Source organism: Epinephelus fuscoguttatus, linkage group LG11, assembly GCF_011397635.1.
Source record: "Epinephelus fuscoguttatus linkage group LG11, E.fuscoguttatus.final_Chr_v1".
Lineage (NCBI taxonomy): Eukaryota > Metazoa > Chordata > Actinopteri > Perciformes > Serranidae > Epinephelus > Epinephelus fuscoguttatus.
Genome location: NC_064762.1, coordinates 25,574,074 through 25,599,416, shown reverse-complemented (window position 1 = coordinate 25,599,416; position 25,343 = coordinate 25,574,074). Strand labels below are relative to the sequence as shown.

The following is a 25,343-nucleotide window of genomic DNA, read 5'->3' as shown; positions in this document are numbered from 1 at the left end:
CTCACACTCAAGCTGTGGAAAAAGAAATGCTTTGAAAATGTTGGTGCCGAGTAGTGATGGAATTACCATGTATTTATTTCTTTGCCTGCTTGTATTTGTTTACAGAAACACTTGACTTATGTATTGACATATACATTACGTCATATATATTTACTGTAGTAGAAAACACGTTTACCTTTTTTTTTAGCTGTTTGTCTTTTAAATCTCTGTTTCTACTGAAATCATTTATACTATTGAAACAGACGAAAACTGTTGTGAGATTTTTTTGTATGTGTACAGAGTGGCAGACTCATACTGTCTGAGAAGCAGGGGCGAAACAATTAAAAGGGCAGCTACATGCAGTGGGGCACCAGTGTGCAGGAAGGCAGGGCAGTCTATATGGCACTGCATCACATTTTTTGTTAGGTTTAGGGTCACCCTAAAGGGCACTTCTTTATGTTTTCTCCACTGAGAGGGCATCCAAGAGAGCATTCTATCAAATTTTCTTAAAAAGGAAAGGCACCCTCGAGGGAACTTAATCATGTTTCCTATACTACAAGGGCATCACAGAAGGCACTTCATGATGTTTTCTCCACTGGAAAGACACCCTTAAGGGCACATCATCATGTTTTCTCCACTGGAGGGGCACCCAAAAGGACACTGCATCACATTTTTTGTTAGGTTTAGGGTCACCCTAAAGGGCACTTCTTTACGTTTTCTCCACTGGAAGGGCACCCTAGGGGGAACTTCATCATATTTTTTCCACCGCTGGGCACCCAAGAGGGCACTTCATCACAATTTCTCTACTAGAAGAGCACCCTGGAGGGCACCTCTTTACATTTTCTGCACTGGAAGGACATCCTAGGGGAAACCTCATCATATTTTTTTCCACTGGATGGGCACCCAAGATGGTACAATATCACATTTTCTCTACTAGAAGGCACCTAGAGGGCACTTCTTTACATTTTCTCCACTGGAGGGGCACCCTAAAGGATACTTTATGATGTTTTCTCAACTGGAAAGGCACCCTAGAGGGCACGTCATCACATTTTCTCTACTAGAAGGGCACTCTAAAGGGTACTTCATCATGTTTTCTTTACTAGAGGGGCACCCTAGAAGGCACTTCATGACATTTTCCCCACTTGAAGGGCACCCTAGATGGCACTTCATCATATTCTTTCCACTGGATGGGCACCCAAGAAGGCACTTCATCAAGTTTTCTCTGTGAGAAGGGCACCCTAGGGGGGACTTGACTACATTTTCTAGAACAGCACTCTAGAGGGAACTTCATAATATTTATTTCCACTGGATGGGTACCCTAGGGGTGCTTCACCATGTTTTCTCTACAAGGACCACAAGAGGGACACCCTACAGGGCACTTAATGAGGTTTTCTCTACTAGAGGGGCACCCTAGAGGGCAATTGATTGCATTTTCTCCACCAGAAGGGTACCCAAGATGGCACTTCATCATGTTTTCTCTACTGGAAGGCATCCCGGAGGACTCTAGGCATCCTAGAAGGGACGTCATGACGTTTTCTCCACTGGAAAGGAACCCTTCGCGTTTTCCCCACTAGAAGGGCATCCTAGAGGGCACTTAATTATGCTTTCTCCACTGAAAGGGCACCCGAGTTCACCTGCTTGGACAATAAAAATGATTCTGATTCTGAAATGAACGTCAACGGGTGTTTTAATCTGAAAGTCCCACCGGAAGTGTTACTTGTACTCCGAGCTACTTGACACTGGTGGCAGGAATGGCGGCTAAGATTACTAGAGGAAGGAACCCGAAGACCATGAAACTTTACTTCTAACGGCCCCGCTGAGGAATTTGTCTCCAGCGAAACGCAGAAACACCACCCCATAACGGATATAACGGAGGAGAAGTGCTCCAACGCGAGATTATCGCGGCACACGTCCAGGCTGAGGAGGTGGACGCACTTTGCGACTTGCTAGTTAGCTTAACGTTAGTGCCACTGACTTTGATTCAAGGTAGCTGTTAGCTCGCTGTTGGCTACTTGGCTTGGCTGGCCCAACAAGTTAACTAAGTGATTAACTGTATGAAAGCATTCCTCATTTGAATATCCGAGTGGCGATCAGCCGTGTGTGTCACCAGATAGTATTAGGGGTTTCCCACAGAGCGTGGGATCAGGCGACAACAAGTCGACACAGCGCGTTGAGAACATTATTCCTGCTAACCTAGCTAGTGCAGCAACGCTAGCTAAGTTGGGATCCTGAAGTCTCGCCCATTTTTTGGATCCTGCCCCAGCCATTGGCTAAAGGCTAATCAACAGCCAAGTCGTCTGGTTTTCAGGGTCGACTGGTACTACGATGGAAAGTCTAACGCTGACTGATGTCGAGCAGAAATATTACTCGGATTTGTTCGTTTACTGCGACACGGACAACACCAAAAAAGTGGCTTCCAATGGGAGAGTTCTTGACCTTTTCCGGGCGGCCCAGCTACCCAGCGAAGTTGTCCTGCAGGTAAGCTAGCCCTAGCCAGTGCCAGCTTTTGAACTGTTATCACCACACCGGGAGGTCGGCCATGACATGTAGCATTAATTATGGATATTTTACAAACTTGACTGGCTGTCAGAGCTGACCTGGCGTCCAGTTAGAGCTATAGTTAGCCTTGGTGGTTAGCAATGCTGCGCAGCAAAGGAGACACACCTTCTTCTGGCTAATGTTAGCCTTAGCCAAAGAGAGAGTGGGCTGCTAAGTCACCTAGTTTTTTTTGACAATATATTCAGTAGTTTTCACTTTTACAACAAGTAGAATGTGGGTACATTATAGAATTCACATGAGAGACAAACTACACCAGACTAAACAACAATAACAAACCCAAAACATTAGCTCAGCTTCAACCTCAGAGGTTAGAATGATAATGTGCATTAAGAACAATCAAGAAAATGTCTGCAGCATAATGGCAGAGACACCAGACTCTGTGTAGCTCAGGTAGGGTTCCCACACTTGATAGAAATAGTCTGTTATTGTATGTAGTATACATGTAAGGTACTCTAATGACTAAAACAAACACCACTCTCTGCCAGCCTTAAACAGCTGGTACTTTATCATTAATCCACTTAATCCACATTCATTTTATTTCACCTTTATGTTATTTTCTAGCACCATAAGTAAGAATACAGTGCATATATTTTTGGCAAGCCCAGGATGTGAGACACAAAGTCCATGGCCAGCTCCATACCCAGTAGATTTCCTTTTTCAGATAGCACATTGCACATTGTAATACACATTTGCAGCTTGCAGCATGACCTAACAAAATGAGTACCAACTTCCTCTTTGCATTTAAAGCACATGAGTGACAGAGCAGGGCTTAAATGATGGGGAACATATACATTCTGAGTAGTGTATTGCTTTGGTACAATTGCAGACTGAAAATGATGTAGCTGCTCCAGGCCAGCCACATAGCTAACCTTAGCTGAAGATTGTGGCTCAAATGAGCATCTTATACATAAAACAGATGTTTATATGTCTGCTCTCCAAGTATCTTTTTGTGGGCATGTGTTGAACAGCACACAGAGTAAATTATGTCCTCATCAGCCCTTTGCCTCAGATCACTGCTCACTCTTTCCTGTCTTCTCACTGCATTTAAATCTGTTATTTAGCTTGCCACTGGGTCGAGCTGACATGATGGAAATGCAGACTCAATGTCACAGTGGCTACTTGGTTTATAAAAGTTGTTACCTGACCTAAATATATATCTGAGGAATCATTCAAGCAGCCTTTGCACAGATGTTGTAAATAACTCAAACATACATTTACTACTTGTCAGACTATCATTGTCATATTACGGTCACACCGAGCATGATGCCATCCACGCTGTCCCTGCTCCGTCTAACTGAGTTACAAGCAGCCAGCTCAACTGCAGCAGCTCCATTTTGTTGTGACTCCAGGTCTCAGTCGGCAGGCCAATATTTGCAGTTTGTGAGTCAGAATCCTTTTTCAAGGTCAACAAGGGGAGCTGTGTGGTGGAAGAATTAGGCAGTGTTGTAATCCTCCACTTTCAAAATGCACACTGTGGCGGCCAATGAGACACATGCAGCTACAGTGTCATGTTGTAACAGGCGGAGAAAAGTGACTGGTGCTTTGTATCCAGACATACTCAGAATAAGTCCTTTGTCAGCAAGAAAGGGATCAGTCAGCTGTGGCGGGCTGTCGGTGTTGTTGCTCCCGGCACTGAGGGACTCAACCTAATGTTATGAAGTTTAACTCCCCGGGTGTTAATCGCCCACAGGTTGCTGGTGTCCACAATTAATCACGTGACCACATTCATCATACTGCAGGCTCGCACATAAAATGCATCTGTGACATTTTGTAGTTTCTTGTTATGAGCCCAAGCTACCATTCTGGACAAATCCTGCTCAGCATGACGTCAAGTTCAACAAAATATGTGATAATCAGGCTTATTAGTGGCGAGACCCTCTGAACATCTGCCAATGAGCTGATTAAAGGAGACTGTTGCTTGGGCCGTTTTTAGTGACATAAGCAAGTAAACTACATCACATTAAAGGAGCAGTGTGTAGAATTTAGTAGCATCTAGTGATGAGGATTGCAGTTTGCAACCAGCTGAAACCTCTCCCGTGTGCCAGGCATGAACTCCAGGCTAGGATTCCTTAAGTGTTTATTGTTTGGGAGGTTATTAGCAGAAGCCAAATTATCCACAGAGGTCTCTTCCTCTCCAAAACAAACAGATTAGGGGATTTAAACCGGTAACAGCGCTGAATGAAGTAGTTTCATGTTACAAATCAGGTATTTTCTTATGCTGTTTGGCTTGTGGCAGATGGGCTGCTAGCCCAGCACCTGCTAATGTGTGCTCACATTTTTCTCTGATAAATTAAGATCCAGACATTCTGCGGGTCGTTACCAGGAGCCGAATTATCCGCAGAGGTCTCTTCCTCTCCAAAACAAATGGACCTTGTGATTTAAACTGGTATAATCACTGAATAAAACAGTTTTCCGTTACAAATCAGTGTTTTTCTGATGCTGTTTGGCTTCTTGTGGAGTGGCTGCTAACTATGGTGACCCATGCGAAAATGCGAATGGCCCTGTCTATGGCCAGTGTTAAGTTTGTCCATTGTGGGCTATTGTAGAAACAGCGGTGCAGCATGGCGGACTCCATGGATGAGAACCGGCTCCCAATGTAGATATAAACAGCCCATTTTAAGGAAACGAAAACCCAGTGATTGTAATTTTCCGGTAATTATACACATAGTTATTATATTATAGCCCCCTAAATCCTACACACTGGATCCTTAGGTCACTATTTCGTACAATATATCAAGTGTCCACAGTGTTGCTTTTATTTTGCTGTTTAACTTCCATATCAGATTTTGTAAATTGTAACTTGTCAGAGGGAAGTCTTCTCTTCTCTCTGTAATGGTCAATATCAGAGTTTCTTATGAATACATTATTGTTAACTGTTCCTTCTCGTCTTTGTGTGTGTGTGGGGGTTTAGATCACAGAGCTGTGTGGAGCCACTCGGCTGGGTCACTTCGGGCGGAGCCAGTTCTACATCGCTCTGAAGCTCATCGCCATCGCCCAGTCGGGTCTGCCGCTGAGGGTGGAAAGCCTCAACTCTGGTGAGTGTACCGTTGTGCTTAACCATTGATCTTGCTTCAAAACCTGCCCTCACACAAAGAAGAACAGATTCCCATTCAGCACTAACATGTGAAACATACAAGGTTCTCAGACAAGTGCCACTGGACTCAAAGCTTTGTGTGTATTTACAAAGTCTTGTTATCAGTTTAGATGTAATGAATTTGAGGAGTTCATGGGGCAGGAAGTAAGGAGCAGTAGGGAAGACTTTAGAGTCCTGAAGAATGCAGTCTGTGGGGGGGGGGATGTAATATAAATATGTATAAATGTAATATTAGCAATGATTTCATTCATTCTGCACTGTTGGTGGCAGTAGCACAATATTTGTGTCATCAGATGCTTGACAACAAGATGCTGTTTCTCCTGGCTTTCTATTTATCTTTACTAAATAGAGTCTGTAGCCTAAGCCCCTGAGGGTTCAACTGCAAAATTGCTTTTGTCTGTTTGTCTTTGGCGTGACTCCTCTCACAAAAAAAAAAAAAAACCACAAGGGAAGATGTCACAGTCATCTGCCGCATGAAGCTACTCGTCTGACCTGAAATATTGCAACATGAAGTTGCTGAAATGATTTCATAATTTCATATAAATATAACGAAGCACAGGGGCCACTTCCTCATAGCAAAATGGATGCAATGCACAGCGTGATGCTTATTAGATTTGGGGATTTTCGGACTTGGGAAACCTTTCTCTCTTAAAGATAAGGCTGGCCGCCTGTCTCAGGAGGAGATGCAGTGAATCATGGATAGGATTTGCTGTGTGCTTGCTATAAGGCAGTCCATAGCACATATTGGTCCTGTGTTTTCTGCTACATGAGTTCAGGCTTGTTGGGCAGCAACACATTAGATCTTTCAATTCAGTTGAAAGTCACAGCCTACAGTAAATTGTTTTTTCAGACCAACTGTCTAAAACCTAAAGACATTTGATTTACTGTCATATGTGACAAAGACAAGCAGTAAATTCTCATGTTTGAGGTGTTTGAACCAGCAAATATTTGAATGACTGAAATGGGTAATCAATTACCAGAACAGTTGGCAGTCAGTTTTTATTTTGATATCAGTTTTGGCATTCAAAATCTGGCACTACAATGCTACACTCCCACTTGTTTATGGTTAATTTTGACAGTATCTATTTGCACAATGTAGTGTATGACGTATATCTGTTTTACAAACTTCATGTTTGTTTACTTCCTGTCAGCACTACAGTAACGTAACCTTTGCTGTGACCTCAGTGATCACTGTGCTTTTTCATCCTTAAGTTAGTTACTTCACTTTTCAGTTAGCTTTGTACATGTATGTACTGTTCGTTTTTGTATATAGCGTTATTGATCATTGTGATAATCACCTCAGTCTTTAAATAGTGAGGTTAGCCCGTTAGCTAGCCTAGCTGGCTACTAAATTGAAGCAAAGCACCATCAAGTTTAAGAAGAGGGTGGTCAGCTCTATAGAGCTTTACTGTTGGCTTTCGCAAGAAGGTATATGTTAGTATTGGCAGCTCTTCCAAGCACCATAGCACCATAGTGACCTCACTGTACTATACTAACACGAGCTGCGCTAGCTAGTCATTCAGTGTAGCACCCATGTTAGACCATTGCTTGTCCACCGTAGTAGGCACAGATAACACAGTGCAATCCACTGTGTGACGTCAAGTTGGCATTTTCCATACCAGTGGTTCCCAACTGGTCCAGTCCCAGGATCCAGATTTCTTTTTCAGTCACTACTTCAAGGTCCAAACAGTTTGACACATTCAGCGTCATACTTTTGTTTGGCCATATCGCCGAGCTAGTTTTTCTGTCTCTGTCACATAAATGTCCGTTAGTCACTCACTCTACAGCAGGAAACGGCACTTTGAAATGAAAGCTCTGTGCTGGAAATTTTTTACAAACTTGACATGGTTGCCAGTCATCTGCAACCCACTTTTGGACTGTGACTCATCAGCTGGGAACCACTGCTCTTTACAACACACACCTCATTTGTTACTCTCCCTGCTCAGTATGGCATAGTGAGGTTTTGGGGTACAGAGGCCGCTGCCAGAGAAGAGTTTTTGCCAAAGCACCTTGCGTTTCTGAGTCCGTGCTGCTTTTTTGAAATTGTTGTTTTGTTTTGTTTTCATGCCTGTTTTATTAATTTCTGCTTGCTTATTTCATTCTTGTAAAGACTCATGAGAAGTGCTCAGCAAGGTAGAGGTAAATTGCATGCAATACAATACACAGTAATTGTCTCAGACAGTACACATATTAACATTCAGTGCATGTTATTTTGAGGAAGCAGCCCGACTCTTTCTCATACTGTTGTTGTCATTATACTGTTGTCACCCTCTTCACAAACACCAACAAACCACAGATGATTGCAAAAAGCTCATGCTTCTCCTCTAGGCATTCTGGGACATGTAGGGTTTCAGTAAGTGAAGCAGAATCAGATGAGGCAGGATGAAACAGATGAAATCCACAAAACATGACAGACTAATGATATCTGACAATTTCAGTCCGATGGAGAGTGTCTTCACTCCTCAAGTTTAGTGCATTAAAGCGCTTGACAAATCAATATGAAACTAATCCCTCCCTCTAATCCTGTGAATGGATTCCTGTCTCACCAGTGAAAGACCTGCCGTTGCCCAGGTTCGTGGTGGGGAAGAATGAGGCAGAGGCGAGGCACGCTGCCCTGTACCAGGACACGGACAGCCAGGGGCTGTACCAAACCTCTGCCACCGCAGTAATGCCCAGACCTCCAGGCAGGGGGCTCCAGAACAAGAAGGGTCCGCCATCGTCCACTTCACTTCCTGCCCACGAGGTCATCCAGCCCCTGGCACCCAGCATAGAACCACAGGTCAGTAAATGTACTTATAATGACCTATCCCATGATATAAAAAGACATGTATGTGCATTGACAATAGATTTCTAACTGTGTTAAAAATGGGCTTTACTGTTATTTATCTTGGAAACACACACACACACACACACACACACACACACACATTTTTATTTCCTTCCCTGCGGTCACTAGAGATATGCCACTGGAATACTGTTGTCCTTTCCTGTGTCTTCTTCCTGTGCATGTTTGAGTAGTTCCAGCTCAAATTACTGCGTGACGTTTCCTGCTGCTGCCTGTGTGTCGGCTGTAACCAGCTGTGTGTAGCGTGTCAGTTACAGAGACCTCTAATCTAGTTGCAGCTATTGTGAAATGTTCATTCGCCGGTTGCTTGAACATCTTACATCTGTGATGAGCAGATTAAAAGCTCTGAAGCAGTCTTTATGGGCTCAGATGTGGCTCATGTGTTCATCTTGTGTTATATGAGATGGTATCTGTTGAAAGTTAATACCCTTAACATTTGAAACCATGATAAGGCAGTAGTGACTGCACTTCTGCACACTTCGCTTCTGTTTCCTTGTTGTGTGTTTTTTTTTTTCTACAGTTGTTAAAATGTTGACTGAATCTCTGTTTTTTTTATCTCCACATCCATATTTCATGCCTGTGATTGTATTTGTATGTGTTACCAGCCTGAGCCAACGTCCCCGGTGGTCTCCCCTCACCAGTCCCCTCCCACCTCCCCTCACTCGTGGAGGAAACACAAGAGGCAGCCCAGTGGAGGGAACGCAGACAGGCAGCCGGTGGTGGCTCCAACTACAGCTGTGTGGACGCAGTTTAGAGAACCACAAGCAGGTAACATCCCATAACCCACTGCTGCTGAGGAGAAGTTTCTTTAACATGTGCCGTTTGTAGTAGAGCTTCAGTGATAAGTCGACCAGAAGCATGTTAAAGTATTTCACTGCTGGAAAGATCTTTTAATAAAACTGGGCTGTCCTTGCAGCAGAAAGACACAAGTACTTTTGAAATTGGTGCAACATGACCAGAGAAAATAAAGAAAAATGGGCTGTGGCATTTGCCTTTGCTTAAGAGGTATAGAACCTACAACCACCAGAGTGCACTGCGTCTCACTGGACCAATAAATACTCTTGCTAGTGGGTGAATTAATGCAAGTTCAAAAACAATATGGCTGCCAGCTGCTAACAAACACTTAGCTAAAATATGTTTCTGGAAACATTTGAGATAGGCAAAGCAGTAACAGAATCTTGGTTTATACTTTATCACTACTGCTTAGTTTTTTCAGGCTCGGAAACAGTTTGGCACCCACCTCCTTTTCACAAATTCTTGAATTATAGCTAAACAGGGCACTAAAATATTTTTCCTAGCACATTTTAGGTGAGAAATAGACAATGCAGTAACAGAATCTTGGTTTATATTTGATCAGCGCTGCTTAGTTTTACTGTTTGAACTGAGTTTGGTCTGAGATGTGTTGCTTTACTCTGTGGTGCAGACGTACAATCTGTAGTTCAAACAACAGCCTAAGAACCTGCGAAAAGAAGTTCGTTGTTAAACAAGCACAGGGATCTGGGTGCTGGTAAGATGGAGGGAAGTTTATCAAAGTTCATTCACACATACTTCCCACAGTATTATAATACAGAGCTGGTGGAAAATCAGGGAAGTATCTCTTTAATTTGCAAATATTCTGGGGTTGAATTTGAAATTAATTAATTTTAAAAATGCCAAGACACTCTGCTGTCAGTTTCTCAGATTTCATGCTTTTGTCTGTTTGATATCGTTGTGAACTGATGTTTGGGTTTTAGATTGTTGGTTAGACAAAACATAATATCCGAAGAAGTCACCTTGGACTCTGAGAAACAGAGATGGACACTTTTCTGTATGTCCTGATCAATCATGAAAATAATCTGTAGATTAACTGATACTGAAAATAATTGTCAGTAGTCGTAAATTAAAGTCAATAGGAAGAGGCCACAGGGTGAATGATAACGGCTTCTTTTTCTGGTGTATTTTCTAAAGCTAAAGCAGAAGTAATATTTTTATAGGAAAACCCAAAACAAGGTGGGGTGCCCTGATAGCTCATTTGGCCCCACATAGACTGAATCCTAGCAGCGGCTGAGGTTCAAGTCCGATCTGCAGCCCTTTGCCACACATCTTCCCCTCCTTCCTATCAAATAAGAGCAGAGTTTCACTCTTTGTGGTCCACTGATGGTGACAACACCAAAGAAAATGTGACAGACTTGGCAGAAACTCTGGCTTTGGTCAGGACGAGTCAGTACGGAGCATATTGGTTGTGTTACTTCCTGATGTTTGCAGCTTGAACATAAATGATGTTTGCTGAGAGCGGCAGTTACAGCAGTTAGTCATTAGAGGAACAAAGGAGACATGATGTGCTTCCATCAGCACAATATGTGGTGGAGATGTAGTTGAAAAGAATGGTTTGAAAATGATCCTTTGTAGAGCTGCAAAGTTTGATCAGTTAGTCAATAGTTGCAGCCTTAAATGTTTCCTAAAAACATTGGCAGTATATTTATTTGTGTAGCATGGGATATGACTGAATGTTTCCTCTTCTCCTCCTCCCTGCAGGCCCAGTGCCCGGTGAAGGCATGTGGCCGTCCCACTCTCCCCCGCCTCCAGGTCAGGAAAGCTGGGTCAGTTTCACAGCAGACACCCCGCCATCCAGCGCCATCCCAGGAATGCATCCCTCGTCAGTCCAGGTAGAGCAGTGCTACACATTGTCTCTGTCCCAATACGGGGGCTGGTCAGACGTACTCATTTTACCCTGATGAAGTATTATTTATTTATTTATTATTCTCTCTTTCTGGCCCTTATGCTATTTTTTTTTTATTAAACACAAAATCCCCTCATAAACTAGAGCTACATTCAACAAAAAAGACCATCAACTTTTACATCACAGTAAAAATGGGGTCTGTGGTAATAAAGAAATCACAAAGACAGTCTCACATCTTGTTGAGGCTTAAGGCAATATATTAAATCATCAATATAAATTATTAGAATGACCAAAGAAACACAGTGGCAGGCTGTGTTAATCAGGATGGTAAACTTCATCAACCTCTTTCATCAGATGAAAAGGCGCCACCGGACACTGCAAACATAACACGTAAGATATCTTTCTAACCACATTGGTGTGTCAAACATGAGCCAGCATTTTATATCAGTGCTTTATCTGCCTGCACCGCTCGAGTAAAACTCTGCAAGCAACTTGTGTGACATTGCTCGGGCAAAGAAAAAAACTACAAAGGCCTCTGTACACAGTGATTGTAGACAAACGTCATGCTAATATGTTTCATGTGTTTCTGTTAATGTCCCCTGTGGCTTCCCGTAGGAGAGCACAACGATACGAACGGTGGCCTCAGCAGCGATGACCAATGAGATCCAGCGACAGTCCAGTGGCTACGATGATCCGTGGAAGATCACGGACGAGCAGAGACAGTATTATATTAACCAGTTCAAAACCATCCAGCCAGACCTCACCGGCTTCATACCTGGTAAGTTAAGCAGACACATACACACACAAGACAGGACTTCCATTAGATAAAAAAATGTTTTAATCATCTATTGTTGTTTTTTTTTTTGTGTGTGTGTGTGTGTGTTCCAGGTTCAGCCGCAAAAGAATTCTTCACCAAATCAAAACTACCGATTTTAGAGTTGTCACATATTTGGTGAGTCGTCAGTATTCTGCTAATCACTTTCTCTGCTGTGTCATTGAATATTGTTGTGTGTAATGACCGATGTCTAATGTGTGTTCTGAAGGGAGCTGTCAGACTTCGATAAAGACGGGGCGCTGACCCTGGATGAGTTCTGCGCTGCCTTCCACCTGGTGGTGGCCAGGAAGAATGGCTACGACCTGCCTGAAAAGCTGCCTGAGAGCCTGATGCCAAAGCTGATTGACCTGGATGACTCAGCAGGTACGCAGCCTCTCTCTCTCGCTCTCTGTGTTGCTCCCTCTCCTAATTTCTCACCCTCAGGCCTCATAACAGCTGTGAGGTTACAGCACTGCAGTGGGCAAAACCTGAATCACAGGAGTTGTAGTTCATTCATAGATTTAGTGGGGCAGTGTGTTTGTGCTGACAGCAACAATCCACGTGTTTATTTAGCATTACTTACTTAGCAAACAACTTGTTTATACATGTTGGATTCTGTCAGAACAGCAAAGAGACTAAATGCTTTGCAATCAGCATCATTGCTTTCTGTATTGCAAGATAATTGTGTTTTGAGTAGCAAGGCATTAGGTGGAATTGTTCATCGCTCTTGGGGTTTCAGGTTCCATGTCAATCTTTTTAACCATTGTTTGCCAAATATAAGGCCTGTGGTATCTTTTCCTCATGCTAGGGTGAGGGGATATAATGACTATGCTCAATATATTGATATATTTTCAAGCAAGATATAAATATAGACAACACCATTTATATCGATATAGGGTCAAGTTGCGTTACATAATGCATACCAGTGAGCATCTCCTCTCTCACACTCTCCGTACAGCTCCTCCCTATTCATTCACTCACAAGTTCTTCAGCAACGTGTTTAATCTGTCTGTTAATTAGTCTACAGTGTGACATTGGTCTATATGTCGCACGTGCTACGCTAAATCACGCTGTGAGATGAAGTTAGAGCAGTACACGTGCAACCCAGCGCTGTAGATCATCGCGCGTTGCTGTTCTTCTTGGTCGCTGTAGTCTATTTTGTGACATGGAGACAGCGACAGATGTGTTTCTTTAATGCAGTGACAACACAGATGTGTCATTTACTAGACGTGTATAAAGTGGACAAGGTGTCTCTTCCCTCCCTTGGCCTCTCTGTTAATGTTCTGTGCATAAATCAGATTAATAGCCTAAATAAATAAAAAGATTTAAATCATTTCCCAGCACTAGATTGATTTGAAAGGCCAACAGATGGAAAATAAGTTTTTAATTCCCCCCAGAAAGATTTTTAATTGTTTCAAACTACAATATATTTAGGCCTACTTGATACTTTTATACTCATGTTATAGTTTTGTGTCCTGAGCTGCAAACCTTTGAACCTCTGTAGCTCCAGTGCTGCAAACAGGAATAAAATCCCTGTGTTTGCATTTTATTTTGATCACTCTGTTTTTATAAAAGTGCTTTTGACATCTGAAAACATGTAGTCCATTTCATAGAAAATACAGAGATATATATATCGTGTATCGCCAGTCAGCCTGTAAATACTGAGATATGAAATTTTGTCCATATTGCCCAGAAGGTAGTGGAACAGCAGCAAAAATGGATATGAATCATAATGTCAGCAAACTGACTGTCAGTTACACAGCAGCATCTGTCTTAACTTTGCTAATCAGGTAGCATTAGCCATGTTAAGCTAACAGTCATCAGTCACACCAGACCAATTTTAGCTTTTGCTGCAAACCTCTGAGCGGACTGATTTGAGCATTTCGGCTCCTGAAAGTCACACACTTTAAAAATCCATACCAGATTTTTGGTCGATAATGTTTCCTCCCCCAAGTATAGTCATGAAATATTCAGAGTATTTTCTGTAGCTCTCTGAAGGAAGAAGCCAGTGTCCAGAATTAACTTTTGACTTATTTTTTACCGGTCAAAATCATAAATTGCTTTTTTTGTATGACATATAGCCTAAATTCATTTAAATTCAATAAAGGTATTATGTTGAATTTAAACTCAAAGAAGAGGCCAGAGCAAGTTTTGGAGTAAAGCTATTTTAATATTTTGATCAACAGTTAATAAGTTCAAGCCTCAGTACAAATCAAGAGGTACTGATCTCAGAAGTTTACCAAAGTATTTGCTATTAAGTGTCGTTCAGGGTCAAAACATCAGAGTAAAGTTTAAGGTTTTGTCGGATGTTTTATCATTTTAATCAACTTGAACCTGCTCATCATGCTCCTTAATCTCCATAGACGTGGAAAAACACATCTGGTTGTATATATGTATGTATGTGTGTGTGTGAGTGTGTGTCAGACTCTGACACTGACAGCAGAAGACAGACACACTTTGCTTATAAATGACATCAAAAGGCAGTTGAGACTCTGAGCGTAGTTTACATGGTTATTTTGGTACGAACATTTACCCACCAGCGTGGCGAATAGCCTTCTGAGAATTTCTCGTCACATGAAAACCTACCCACATCTCGCACTTGGCTGGCGTTAATTTCAAACCCTGAAAGAAACTTAAGGACACAATTCTCAAGATCATATTTTGCATTTTGTTGACCATCTGGACTCCTATTTGTGCCCATGGTTGTTGTTAAGGAGCCTGGCTAACCTGTGTCTAATACTGTTGTACTCAGAGGTCCCAGAGCAGACTGCTGACGTTGGATACTCGGGCTCCCCGGTGGAGGTCACCCCCAGCAAGTCACCCTCCATGCCTTCACTCAACCAGGCCTGGCCAGAGATGAACCAGAGCAATGAGGTTCACAACACACACACACACACACACACACACACACACACACAGACACACACACACACACGGCTACTTGGTGTATCTCCACACATACTGTGAGCTCCATGTCTGTTTGCTTCTGCTGTGTTTGCATTTGTACCATCATAATTAATTGCTCAGGGTTAATTAGGTGCTTTTTATTTTCTTCATCCATCCATCATGATTTGATTGCCACCTCATTCTCTTCGTCATCAATCATAATTACTGATAATTCAGCACCTCTTCTCTCACTCTCCCGGACTGTGGTGGTAGTCTGCAGCCGCTCTGTACCAAAATCTTGTTTTGTTTCCATGCCCGTCGACGATGTCACATCGCCACGTTGTCTCCCAATGGCTGATGGTGTCACGTGACGGTCGAGGCTGATGATGTAAATGTGTGATGTCACTGCACTGGCTGACTGACATGTTTTTTCTCACTGTCTGTCTGTCTCCTGCAGCAGTGGGAGACGTTTAGCGAGCGCTCCTCCAGCTCACAAACTCTGACCCAATTTGACTCTAACATTGCACCAGCTGACCCTGTAAGTCAATCACTTAGTATGCATGGTTTCACCATTAATGGACAGACATTAACCCTCTCTGGATCTCCATGAATTCTCTCTCAGTCTCAGCCTCTCTCTTTACGTCTCCATCTCTCTGTCACTCTCTCTGTCACTCAGTCTTACTCTCTCTCTCTCTACATCTCTCCCTCCTCTCACACTCTCTCTGTCTTTGCATGATGTTCTTTCAAAGTGCAGTCTGCTGCATCAGCAGTGGCCTGTGTGTGTGTGTGTGTGTGTGTGTGTGTGTGTGTGTGTGTGTGTGTGTGTGTGTGTTGTAATTTGGCTGGCTTAGCTTTTATTGGACATCACCTTTTTTCTACAGTGACATCCACCTAGTGCATTTGCAAATTGTGACAAATACATTTTTCCATATATGGTCATATGGTGTAAGTACTGTGTTGCCTTGTCGTTTACTGTACAAGTATCCAGGTCCTTTTTGGCAGATTTTTGATTTTTTTTTTTTTTTTTACAGCAATAATTGGCTCACGAATGGCTCTGCACAATTAATCTGGTGTAAAGTGCCCTATTGACTACCACAATATGCTGTATTGCAAGAGTGTGCATCTTTTTTAGATTGCTTTTGGGGGCTCTGAAATTCTGGGCAGAAATCCGAGCAAAGATTCACTGAGCAGAACCTGAACAATGATGTAAAACGTCTCGCTTAAATCGTTGGAATGGCAAAAAAATGAGCTGTTTTACTGAAATATGACAGGTAGATGTTTTACTAAGAGGATGGAACATGCACAGAGGTTCACACAGTCCTTTATATAACTTAAGTTTTTTACTTCATAATAAAATACTACTTTACAGCTTAAAGTCCTGCATTGAAAATGATGCTTGATTATAAGATAAGGTAAAACTTTCTTGATCCCACACTGGGGAAATTCATGGTTACAGCAGCTCAAATAGCACAGACAGAAAAGCAAGTTGAATGTCAATAAAGATATATATAAGAATTAGAAAAATAAAAAGTACTAGATTCAGACACTTTACACTCAACGCTTTTAACACTTGAAGTATTTATACTTGACGTATCAAAAGTAAAAGCTGACATAATGCAGAAAAAAAAGCTCCTGCAAATGTGCAAATTGTTGTCATATGTTAATATCAGCTGCTGTCAACCTGTGGGTCATGACCCACTGGTGGGCCTCAGAGCCTCATCTAGTGGTCAGCGGAGGTACTGCCAAATGGTTAGACAATTAAAAATAGAACAAAAAGGGTAATTTACAAAGCTTTTTTTTTGTATTTATCTAAACATGCTGAAGAATTCACACAAATAAAAACCGTCAAATTAGATTACGTAATATCAGTAACTAGTTATTTGAATATCACCACATGCTAATCACAACACATCATCAGGTAGAGACAAGCATACGCTGCAGCTGTTAGCTAGCAAATGTCCCCTTAGTTTTGAAACAAACAAGTGACGTGGGAGACGACCCAGAGCCAGTGAAAGCTCCAAATATGACCCTGAATACATTAAATTTGGATTCATAACAGCAAGCAGTGATGCTGAGCGAAAGCACAGTGTGTTGAATTTGGTGAAATACTGTCAAATGCTGAGCTAAAAAACATTCTCATTTAATTGGGAAGGTGGTAGTTGGAATTTTTTAACAATCAAAAGTGGGCCTTAAGTTACAAAAGATTGAAAATCCTTGTGTTATATCATTGGAGTATTATTACTGATGCAAATGTTGCTGTTAGTTAGATAGTTGGGTAGTTCAGTCTATAATAATGCATCATATTTGTCTAAGATCATCGTAGGTTTTCCATTTAAAATCATAATCAGCTAGGTAAATAGTAACTTTAGAAAATTGTTGTAGAGTAGCATAAAATGGAAATACTCAAGTAAAGTACAGGTACCTCAAATGTGTATTAAAGTATAGTTTAAGTAAAGGGTAAATGTACAGTTACTTCATTACCACAGTCAATTTAATTAGAATATTCAGAAGAAAAAAAATATAATGTCAATATTATACATGTCTTTCATTGAAACAATGACTGTTGAAGCTGTTAGAAAGTCGAATTTTCAGTTTCTTAGGATTCGATACACAAAGCTGTTACGTCTCAAACCAGGTCCACTGATAGATGGACGCAAAGCCTGACAAAGTAAACTGACAACAAAGTGTTATAACGTGTCTCCTTCTGTGAAAGATGTCTGTCTCTCCCTTCATATATCTATCTGTCTCACCTCCTGTCTCTTTTATCTGTCCCTCAGGACACGGCCATCGTCCACCCAGTCCCCATCCGGATGACGCCCAGTAAGATCCACATGCAGGAGATGGAGCTGAAGAGGACTGGCAGTGGTGAGAAAACCTCTGGCCTCATGGCTGCATCACAGATTACAGCTGTATAAATATACATACAATCAGTTTGTGTCATTGTGTGTATGCAGAACTAAAAGTACTGATATGGAAAATAAAATAAACCTGCATTAGAAGCTAACTAGCACATTTTGGAGATGTAAAGACACAAATATGTGAATGGTTTTCACATGATCGGCTCAGTAACGTCCTGTTGGCACATTCAGAACATGTCTACCACCCCAGAACATTGTGTCCCTCACTAATTTTCCAGGGAGGGAAACCAAGGAGGCTGCCGTTTGTTATGAGTAAACAGAAACCAACGTCATTAAACATAATCAGTCTGGATTTTAGTCATAAACATACAGTGGAATTTTTCTGTGGTCAGGCTTATTAGTTTTCCCCAAAACTGCCACTGCAGATATTTTGGGATGAAATTAGACTGTTAACTGTTTTCAGTTATTGTCGTCACCCTGTGTAATTGATGCAACACTTTTGCCCTTCCTGTTATTTCTCAAACTTTCAGACCACAACCACCCAACCAGTCCGCTGCTGGCTAAACCTCCCGAACTGTCTGAAGAAGCCAAATTACCTCCCTCCATGAAGTTTGTAGCCGCCAACACTGTAGGTGAGTAGCTGCTGTGTCAGAGGGTCCATCTTTAACAGAGAACGACACTGATTTATCATTGAATGTATTGTTGGCAGATTGGCGATGGAGAGTTTAAGAGAAAAACAGAGATATAGATGCAACTCAGCCACCGATAGTTGGGTCTAGGGTTCAGTTGTGTTGTGGTAGTTGGGACTAATGTAAGCTCAGGCAGAGATGATGAACGGGCCACAGAGGTCTGATAAGCTCAGGTCTTTCTAATGCTGCAGTCCAGTCAAAGTCAAAGGTCCCGGCTGAAATTTCCAACTTCCAAATTCTAAGTATAAAAACACGACTGACCACTACAAACTGATGTTCTTGTGGCAAGTGTTGACACAGTTAGACTCTCTGCAGTATATAAATGAAACAGAGGAGGAGAAACAACATGTGAGGAAACAGATGCCACTATTCATTTTGCCTTTGCCTTTTATTTGATGGTTTACCTTTACAATGTGCGCATCAGTGGGTGCTCCCATTGACAACTGCTTCATCATGAAGTCAGGATAGATGGATATGCTCCAGGTTTACAAGTAGGAGCTCCGACTTGTGTGCCTGTATTTTATATTAATTTCTATTTCAATGAAAAATAAAATCTGTGTTACTAAATTCTTACATTTTTACATGTATCTCAGCATAGCAAGTTGGAAAATTACATATTCTGCCATATATGAAGAGGGGAGACTCTCTAGAATCTGACAATATAAGAACCATGATGCTGGGACATTCTGTCACTTCACAGTTGTCCAAAACATGTGGTTTGTGCCAGGCGGACATGATTGCCAGTATTTTTTCATTATTGCAAGAAGCGGCTCCACTGTTTCACGTGATATGAGTGGCTTCTCGCTATGACAAACGGTTGCAGAGAAAATCAATAGAAATGAACAGGTGTGAATTTGGACGCACTATGCGTTGTTCAGGCCCATAGGGTTAAACCTCTGTAGCTCCAGTGCTGAGTGCAAAAAGTTAACGTGTAGCCCTGCTATTAATTTTATATCATTTTTCATTGACATGTTGTGCAGCTGTATATTTTCAAACGGGGAATAAAATCCCCGTCTTTACATTTTATTTAGATCACAGTCTGTTTTTATAAAAGTGCTTGTGTCATCTCAAATGTGGCTTTGACTTGCAACTAAATATACAGTCCATTTCATTAAGAGATATATTTGGTGTAGTCAGCCTGTAAATACTGAGATATGAATTTTCGTCTATATCGCCCAGCCCTAAAACTTCAAGTATTCATCTCCAACCAGTGCTGACTCAAGTGATATAAGTTGAATCAGCTGAACTCATGAGGTTTTGCTCAGCTCCCTCTGGAGTCATAAAAGGCCTAATATAACTTTTTAACCATATGCAGGAGGTCTCCCCAAGACCTGTAAAACAGACTTTGATGTGTAAAATCAGTAGAAATCCCTTAAAGTTAGGCTCTATGCTATAATATGTAAGAAAAACCCTAAATATTTTTATCAGTTTGGCCAAAGTGATTAAATTTTCTCGTTTTTAGCGTCATAGAAATTAAGTTGTTTTAGCTAACTGTGGCATTAAATGTATTTATTTGCTGATCTTTTTGTGAACGCATAGTAATTTGGACTTTTTTGGATTATAGGACAGTAGGTTGATCAAATGTTTATGGGATACTTTTTTTGTTTTGTTTTGTCTGTCATGAAGGTGATGGTTACAGCAGTTCAGACTCCTTCACCTCAGACCAGGAGCCAATCACAAGACAAAGGTCAGTGGCTTATTGACCTGTGATTTAATTTTGTATATGTTCTTTATAGTTGGGGTTTTTGTCTTTTGTGTCTATGTGTTTCTCTGTATCGTTGACCATCTTTCCTTTTGGATTAAGATCTGCTCTGATAAACTGCACTGTAGATAGATGGAGTATGAGTTAGTATCCTGAGAAGCATCAGTGTTTGTTGTTTTGTTCAGGTCTCAGTCGGGAACATCTCCCGAGGCTCTGAAGGTGGTAGCCCCCCCTCCACCTCCGCCTCGTCCTCACCCCTCTCACTCCCGATCCTCGTCTCTGGACATGAACCGCACCTTCGCTGCCGCAACTGCTGCAGGACAACCACAATCCTCTACAATAGCTTACCCGCCCGCTGTGCCTCCCCGACCGCTACCCACACAGGTACGACTGACTAACTCTCTAACTGCATCACAGCATCATAAATCCTGCAATAAGTTTGTTCTGACTATATAAACGCCTTCACCCTACTCCTCCATCTTCTCCCTCAGACGTCAGCACCACACACAGGGCATCGTGCGGAGGCAGAGGGTGTACCAGGAGGCGGCGCGGTGCTCACCACCACCTCCCCCCAACAGATTCCCCAGCAACCCAATTTCGCTGACTTCAGTCAGTTTCAGGCCTTCGCTGCGTCTGAACAGCCTTCCAGCCTGCCAGAGGTCGACATACACAGTGAGCCCGGACAGGTAGGTTGTTTTCTGGAGTGTGTGTGTGTCTCTGTTTCGAGAATTTCTTTTTTGTATCACATTTTAAATGTCTTTTTGGTCATGATCATCCTTTATGCCTGAGAAAAATTACCAACAGGTGAAAGTTGTTAAGCAAAGATTCTCCTTCTGTCTGGTGTTCTGTTTCGGGTTCAGAGTTTGGCGTGTCATGTTTCTGACCATGTGAGCATGAACTTTTTGTGTTTACAGGTGGAGAAGACATCAGAGGGAGCCGGGCCTTTAAGAACAGTCAAAAGTGACGGCCAAGCAGATGAGAGAGTCACAGCTACTGTCAACTCTGTGAGTCAACACAGCTGAGTTATATCTGAAAAATGTAATGAAGGATCATGTCACTTTGTGTCCTTGGTGATTATTACTTATACATTTATAAAATTAAAAAAAAATTTTTTCAAAAAAATGCTGATCAGTTTCCAAGAACAAAATTTGACAACTGCTTGTTTAGTTGAAACCTAAAGATATTCAATATACTACCAGATAAAGTTAAGATAAGAGCAGTGGTTAGCATTGTCTACATCTACTAGATTTTAAGATGTATGGCATTTTTTCTGTCATGGCCAAATGCCCTGTCTCACAATGTTATCTAAGGTGAAAAGTGACATAACTTGTAACTATTTTTTTATGCCACTGATTGAATCAATGTTTTTGTTGGGTTTATTTTCCCATCAGGCCAAAGGTTCTGGGTCCGGTCCGCTAGCGCCTCCTCCAAAACCTGTGCGCCGAAGGTTGAAATCTGAAGACGAACTACGACCGGAGGACGAGCAACACGGCCCGCAGAAATCAAACGTCATAGCTGCTGTCCTGGCCACTCAGCCCTCCATCCCCAGGTAGGACACTCATTGGTTGTTAGGAGCTCTTGTTTAATCTGACGTGTAATTTTTCTTAACACATTTGAGTACAAATGTGTGTGCTTGTGTGTTTCCAGGTCAATAGGAAAGGACAAAAAGGCGATTCAAGCCTCAATCAGAAGAAACAAGGAGACAAACACAGTGTTGGCACGACTTAACAGTGAACTGCAGCAACAGCTGAAGGTACGCACAAATAAAATGTTTTCTATCTGACTCTCTTTATCTCTGGCAAAACAAAAAGTCACTCCTAACTTCTCAACATTTCCCAGGACCTGCTTGAAGAGAGGATATCCCTGGAAGTCCAGCTGGAGCAGCTCAGACCTTTCTCTCATCTTTAACCAGCATGAGGAGGAAAAACTCGGCTGTAGTTCATGCGAAGCAAAGCTGTGGTCCTCAGTGTGACTCCCCCTCCCCTCCATCCCTCCTTTCCTCCCTCCCTCCTCCTTCCACCATCTCAGCTTTCCCTGGAGGCTCCGACCTGCCGCAGGGTGCTCCGTTAAAACTCTTACGCTCGATCTCACACTTATTAATCATAAACCCAGAAGGACCTGAGAGCACAGTCTTACCAAGAGGAGGAGGTGACAGGAGCGTGCACCCGTGTGTGTGCGTGTGCGGGGGGTTTACAAACTGGCACTTTTCAATTTTCTCTGAAGAGAGGTGAGGATGACAGCGAACTGAGAAACGGTTAGGCGTGGCGGACGAGACTTTTTCCAACGACGAATGCCGTCTGAAGACAAACTGCTGGTGTCTGATTACTCTCGGAATGACTGAAGAAGAAAGGCGGAGTGTGTTTGTCCTGTGTGTGTGACTGTTTATGTATTTGTGTTCCTGTTAAGTGACTCAACTTGAGGCAAGCACCGATAAGTTTATTCTGTCTGAGGGTACAGACTGTGCCGCACCAAACTCCTGTTAAAAAAAAGGCAAATTTAAACGAGCAGCTCAGTATTTTTGGGAAATAAGCTCCTTCGCTTTCTTTGTTTGAGTTAGATGAGAAGCTCTACTTGACGTCCCTTAAGTAAAGAGATGGAGCCTGTGATTAGCTTAGCTTAGCATAATGAATGGAAGCGGGGGGAACAGTTAGCCTGGCTCTGTCCACGGTTCAAAATTTGTCTCGTTTGTTTTATCCATGCAAAAATGGAACAGTGAAACATCAATTCGTGATTAAGGGGGGGGAGTTATCTACTAAACTACTTCATCTAACTCTGAAGAAGAAAGTGTTCAGATGTATTTCCCAAAAAGTTTAACTATTCCTTTAATTGTCTGCTCACATATTGGTGTACCGTCTTCTCTACTGCCTTCAAAACTGGACAACTGTGGAAGCTTTTCTGCTTTAAACATCCCCACAGAAAGTCTTTCTACTGAACATTTGCCTCCTGAATGTCACCATTTCAAATATCTACATGTAAAACTAAGTCACAGAGACATGCTACTACACGATACAGGAACCAGTAATCTATGTCTGAGCATAAAATTTGCCTTTTTTTCGACTGGGGTTTGGTGTGGTCGGTCTCTCTGTAAAACATACTGTGCTACATCTGGACAGGACTTTGTGTGTGTGTTTCTGTGAGGCCTTTAACGGCTAAATCATCACGGTGAAGGCTTTTATGTTTTTTTTATTTGACTCATCCTGTGACATGAATTCAGCCCACCTCTCTCTTCTAACTGCCCCTTGAAGTCTACACACACATATATATATATGTGTGTGCGTGTGAGTGTGTGGTTGATGGCATGATGTGATGAATGAATGTCTTTTTCTTTATGTTACACAGTGTTTGGGGTTTGATGTGACTGAATGGTTTAACTTAATGCCAAATGACTGAACTATCACCGCTCTCTCACCTCTACTTGGGCTGTGTTTATTTTCAAGCATAGCTGTGTGTCAGCATCTCAGCTTTCTTTGTCAGCGTCCTGTTCTCGGTTGCTGCGGTTATTTCGCGTCTGGACGGGACACCATTGAATCAAAAGCGGCATTCACTTCAAGGTTTTGGGATGTTCCAGCTGCTTGACTGCAGGAGGCGGCATTTATGAAGAATTGCGATCGGGGAGAAGTTTTCCTGTGATTTTTCCGATCGGCGTGCACAGATCCAAACTCACGGTGCAAATAGAGCAGGTTCAGATTCAGCTGTTTTCCAATCGGGCAGTCGGCACTATGCAAGTACGGGCGATACATCCTCACAGACCAACTATACTTAGCTGTTTGTACTATGATAGTAGCAACTGTGTGAACAGTATACTCTGGTTTTTGTATCGTAGATCTTCCAGAACACCATCTACTGTATGTTTGTGATTCATTTTGCCTTTATTTTTTTCTGGAGCTTCCCCCGCCCTGCTCCCTCCGGCTCCAGAGGGAAGTCCAGATCAGTGTTCTATCAGGGCACTTTCGCCCTAAATCTGCAAGATGCGACCCTTGCTGGGCGTAGATGAAGCTTAACAGGACTACAGACGGAGACCAGTCAACAGAATGGGAGACCTGAATGACCCAACTGCACTTTGAACTCAACCCCCACCCCACCGCAATCCACCTCCTTCTCTGTATTTCTTTTTGTATTTTTATTTGTTACATCCCTCGTTGCTTTCTTTTAACGTTGCATGTTCTTGTCTGTCACATGTATTTAAAAAAAAGAAGATGCTTTAAGAAGAAAGAAAAATAATGAACCACTCGAGTTTTATTTCTTCAGTGCAACCTTGGAAACTGTAAGGGTGTTTTTTGTGCCAGTACCCTAAAATAATCCCGTCTTGTTTGGTTAGTTCTTTTTTTATTTTTATGAATGTTTTGTCCCCGGAGCTTCCTGTGTGTGTTTCGCGAAGAATCTGTCTTCTTCTAAAGCCTTACTCCCCCTGACTGGCGTTCAGGTTTCCATGGTGGCTGACTGACCTCTCTTCCTTGTCGTATCAAGGCTCGCCTTCTTTTTTCTGCTGTTGAGGACGATGATGTACTCGGTGTGTGTATGTGTATGTGTGCGTGTGCGTGCGTGTGTGTGTGTTATATTGTCTCCAGACCTGGAACTAATACCATTTAAAAGCCTATTAAAAATCTTGATGTGGGATTGATTTATGTTTGCTAGCACAATAGCTCCCCCGTTCATCCTGAAACCCAAAAGGCAATCCAGGCAGGCAGAAGCAATCACGAAAGTCTTTGATGGGATTTTGAATGCTATTTGCTCCCAGATCTGTGTTGTATATTGTATATGATACACACTTTTGGACTCATATGTAAATTTGCATTAATTGCTGACTAACAGCGAAAGAATATTCTATTTAATTCCTTCTCTCTTGGCTGTGGGATCCTAGATGTTTAACTGCATGGATGTACTGTATCTCTGCAGAGTCAACTAGCAGCTGTGTGATTTTTACACAAAAATAAAAACGGCACAATATTTTAAATGTGCGCTCCTTTACTGACTTCTTTATTGTTTGTTAAAAGGCCTTGAAAACAGGTTTTTGTACTTCCTTTAATGAGCGATGAAGTCCATCATGGACACAAGGACGTAGGTTTAAACAGTGGGATGGGAAGAAGGGGTTTGTGGATCCTCTTCCAGAAGATTATGTGCATCAAACACTTAACTTCCTGCCTTCTAGTGGATGTTTCCGCAGCAGTTTGTGCCTTTTATGCATCTGTTTACGGTATAAGTGCCTTTAACCATAACCATATTCTTGGTTTTTCCGCATGATATTTTACGAGCCTTTG

At 42.1% G+C, this 25,343-nt stretch overlaps 1 protein-coding gene across 2 annotated transcripts; it reads left to right on the top strand.

The window, feature by feature from the left end:
* Nucleotides 1-1,716: 1,716 nt before the first annotated feature.
* reps1 (RALBP1 associated Eps domain containing 1) lies at nucleotides 1,717-25,043 on the top strand. 2 transcript variants are annotated; one of them, XM_049589871.1, is made up of 19 exons: nucleotides 1,717-2,457; nucleotides 5,450-5,573; nucleotides 8,182-8,411; nucleotides 9,083-9,245; nucleotides 10,992-11,122; nucleotides 11,752-11,914; nucleotides 12,025-12,088; nucleotides 12,180-12,334; nucleotides 14,703-14,824; nucleotides 15,294-15,374; nucleotides 17,614-17,701; nucleotides 18,225-18,326; nucleotides 20,010-20,070; nucleotides 20,271-20,469; nucleotides 20,577-20,771; nucleotides 21,000-21,089; nucleotides 21,477-21,634; nucleotides 21,733-21,838; nucleotides 21,925-25,043. In XM_049589871.1, the coding sequence occupies exons 1-19, from the start codon at nucleotides 2,305-2,307 to the stop codon at nucleotides 21,991-21,993; spliced, it is 2,454 nt and encodes an 817-aa protein (XP_049445828.1). In that variant the 5' UTR covers nucleotides 1,717-2,304; the 3' UTR covers nucleotides 21,994-25,043. The 2 variants fall into 2 exon arrangements, with proteins under 2 accessions (XP_049445828.1, XP_049445829.1); XM_049589872.1 differs by lacking the exon at nucleotides 15,294-15,374.
* Nucleotides 25,044-25,343: the final 300 nt, after the last annotated feature.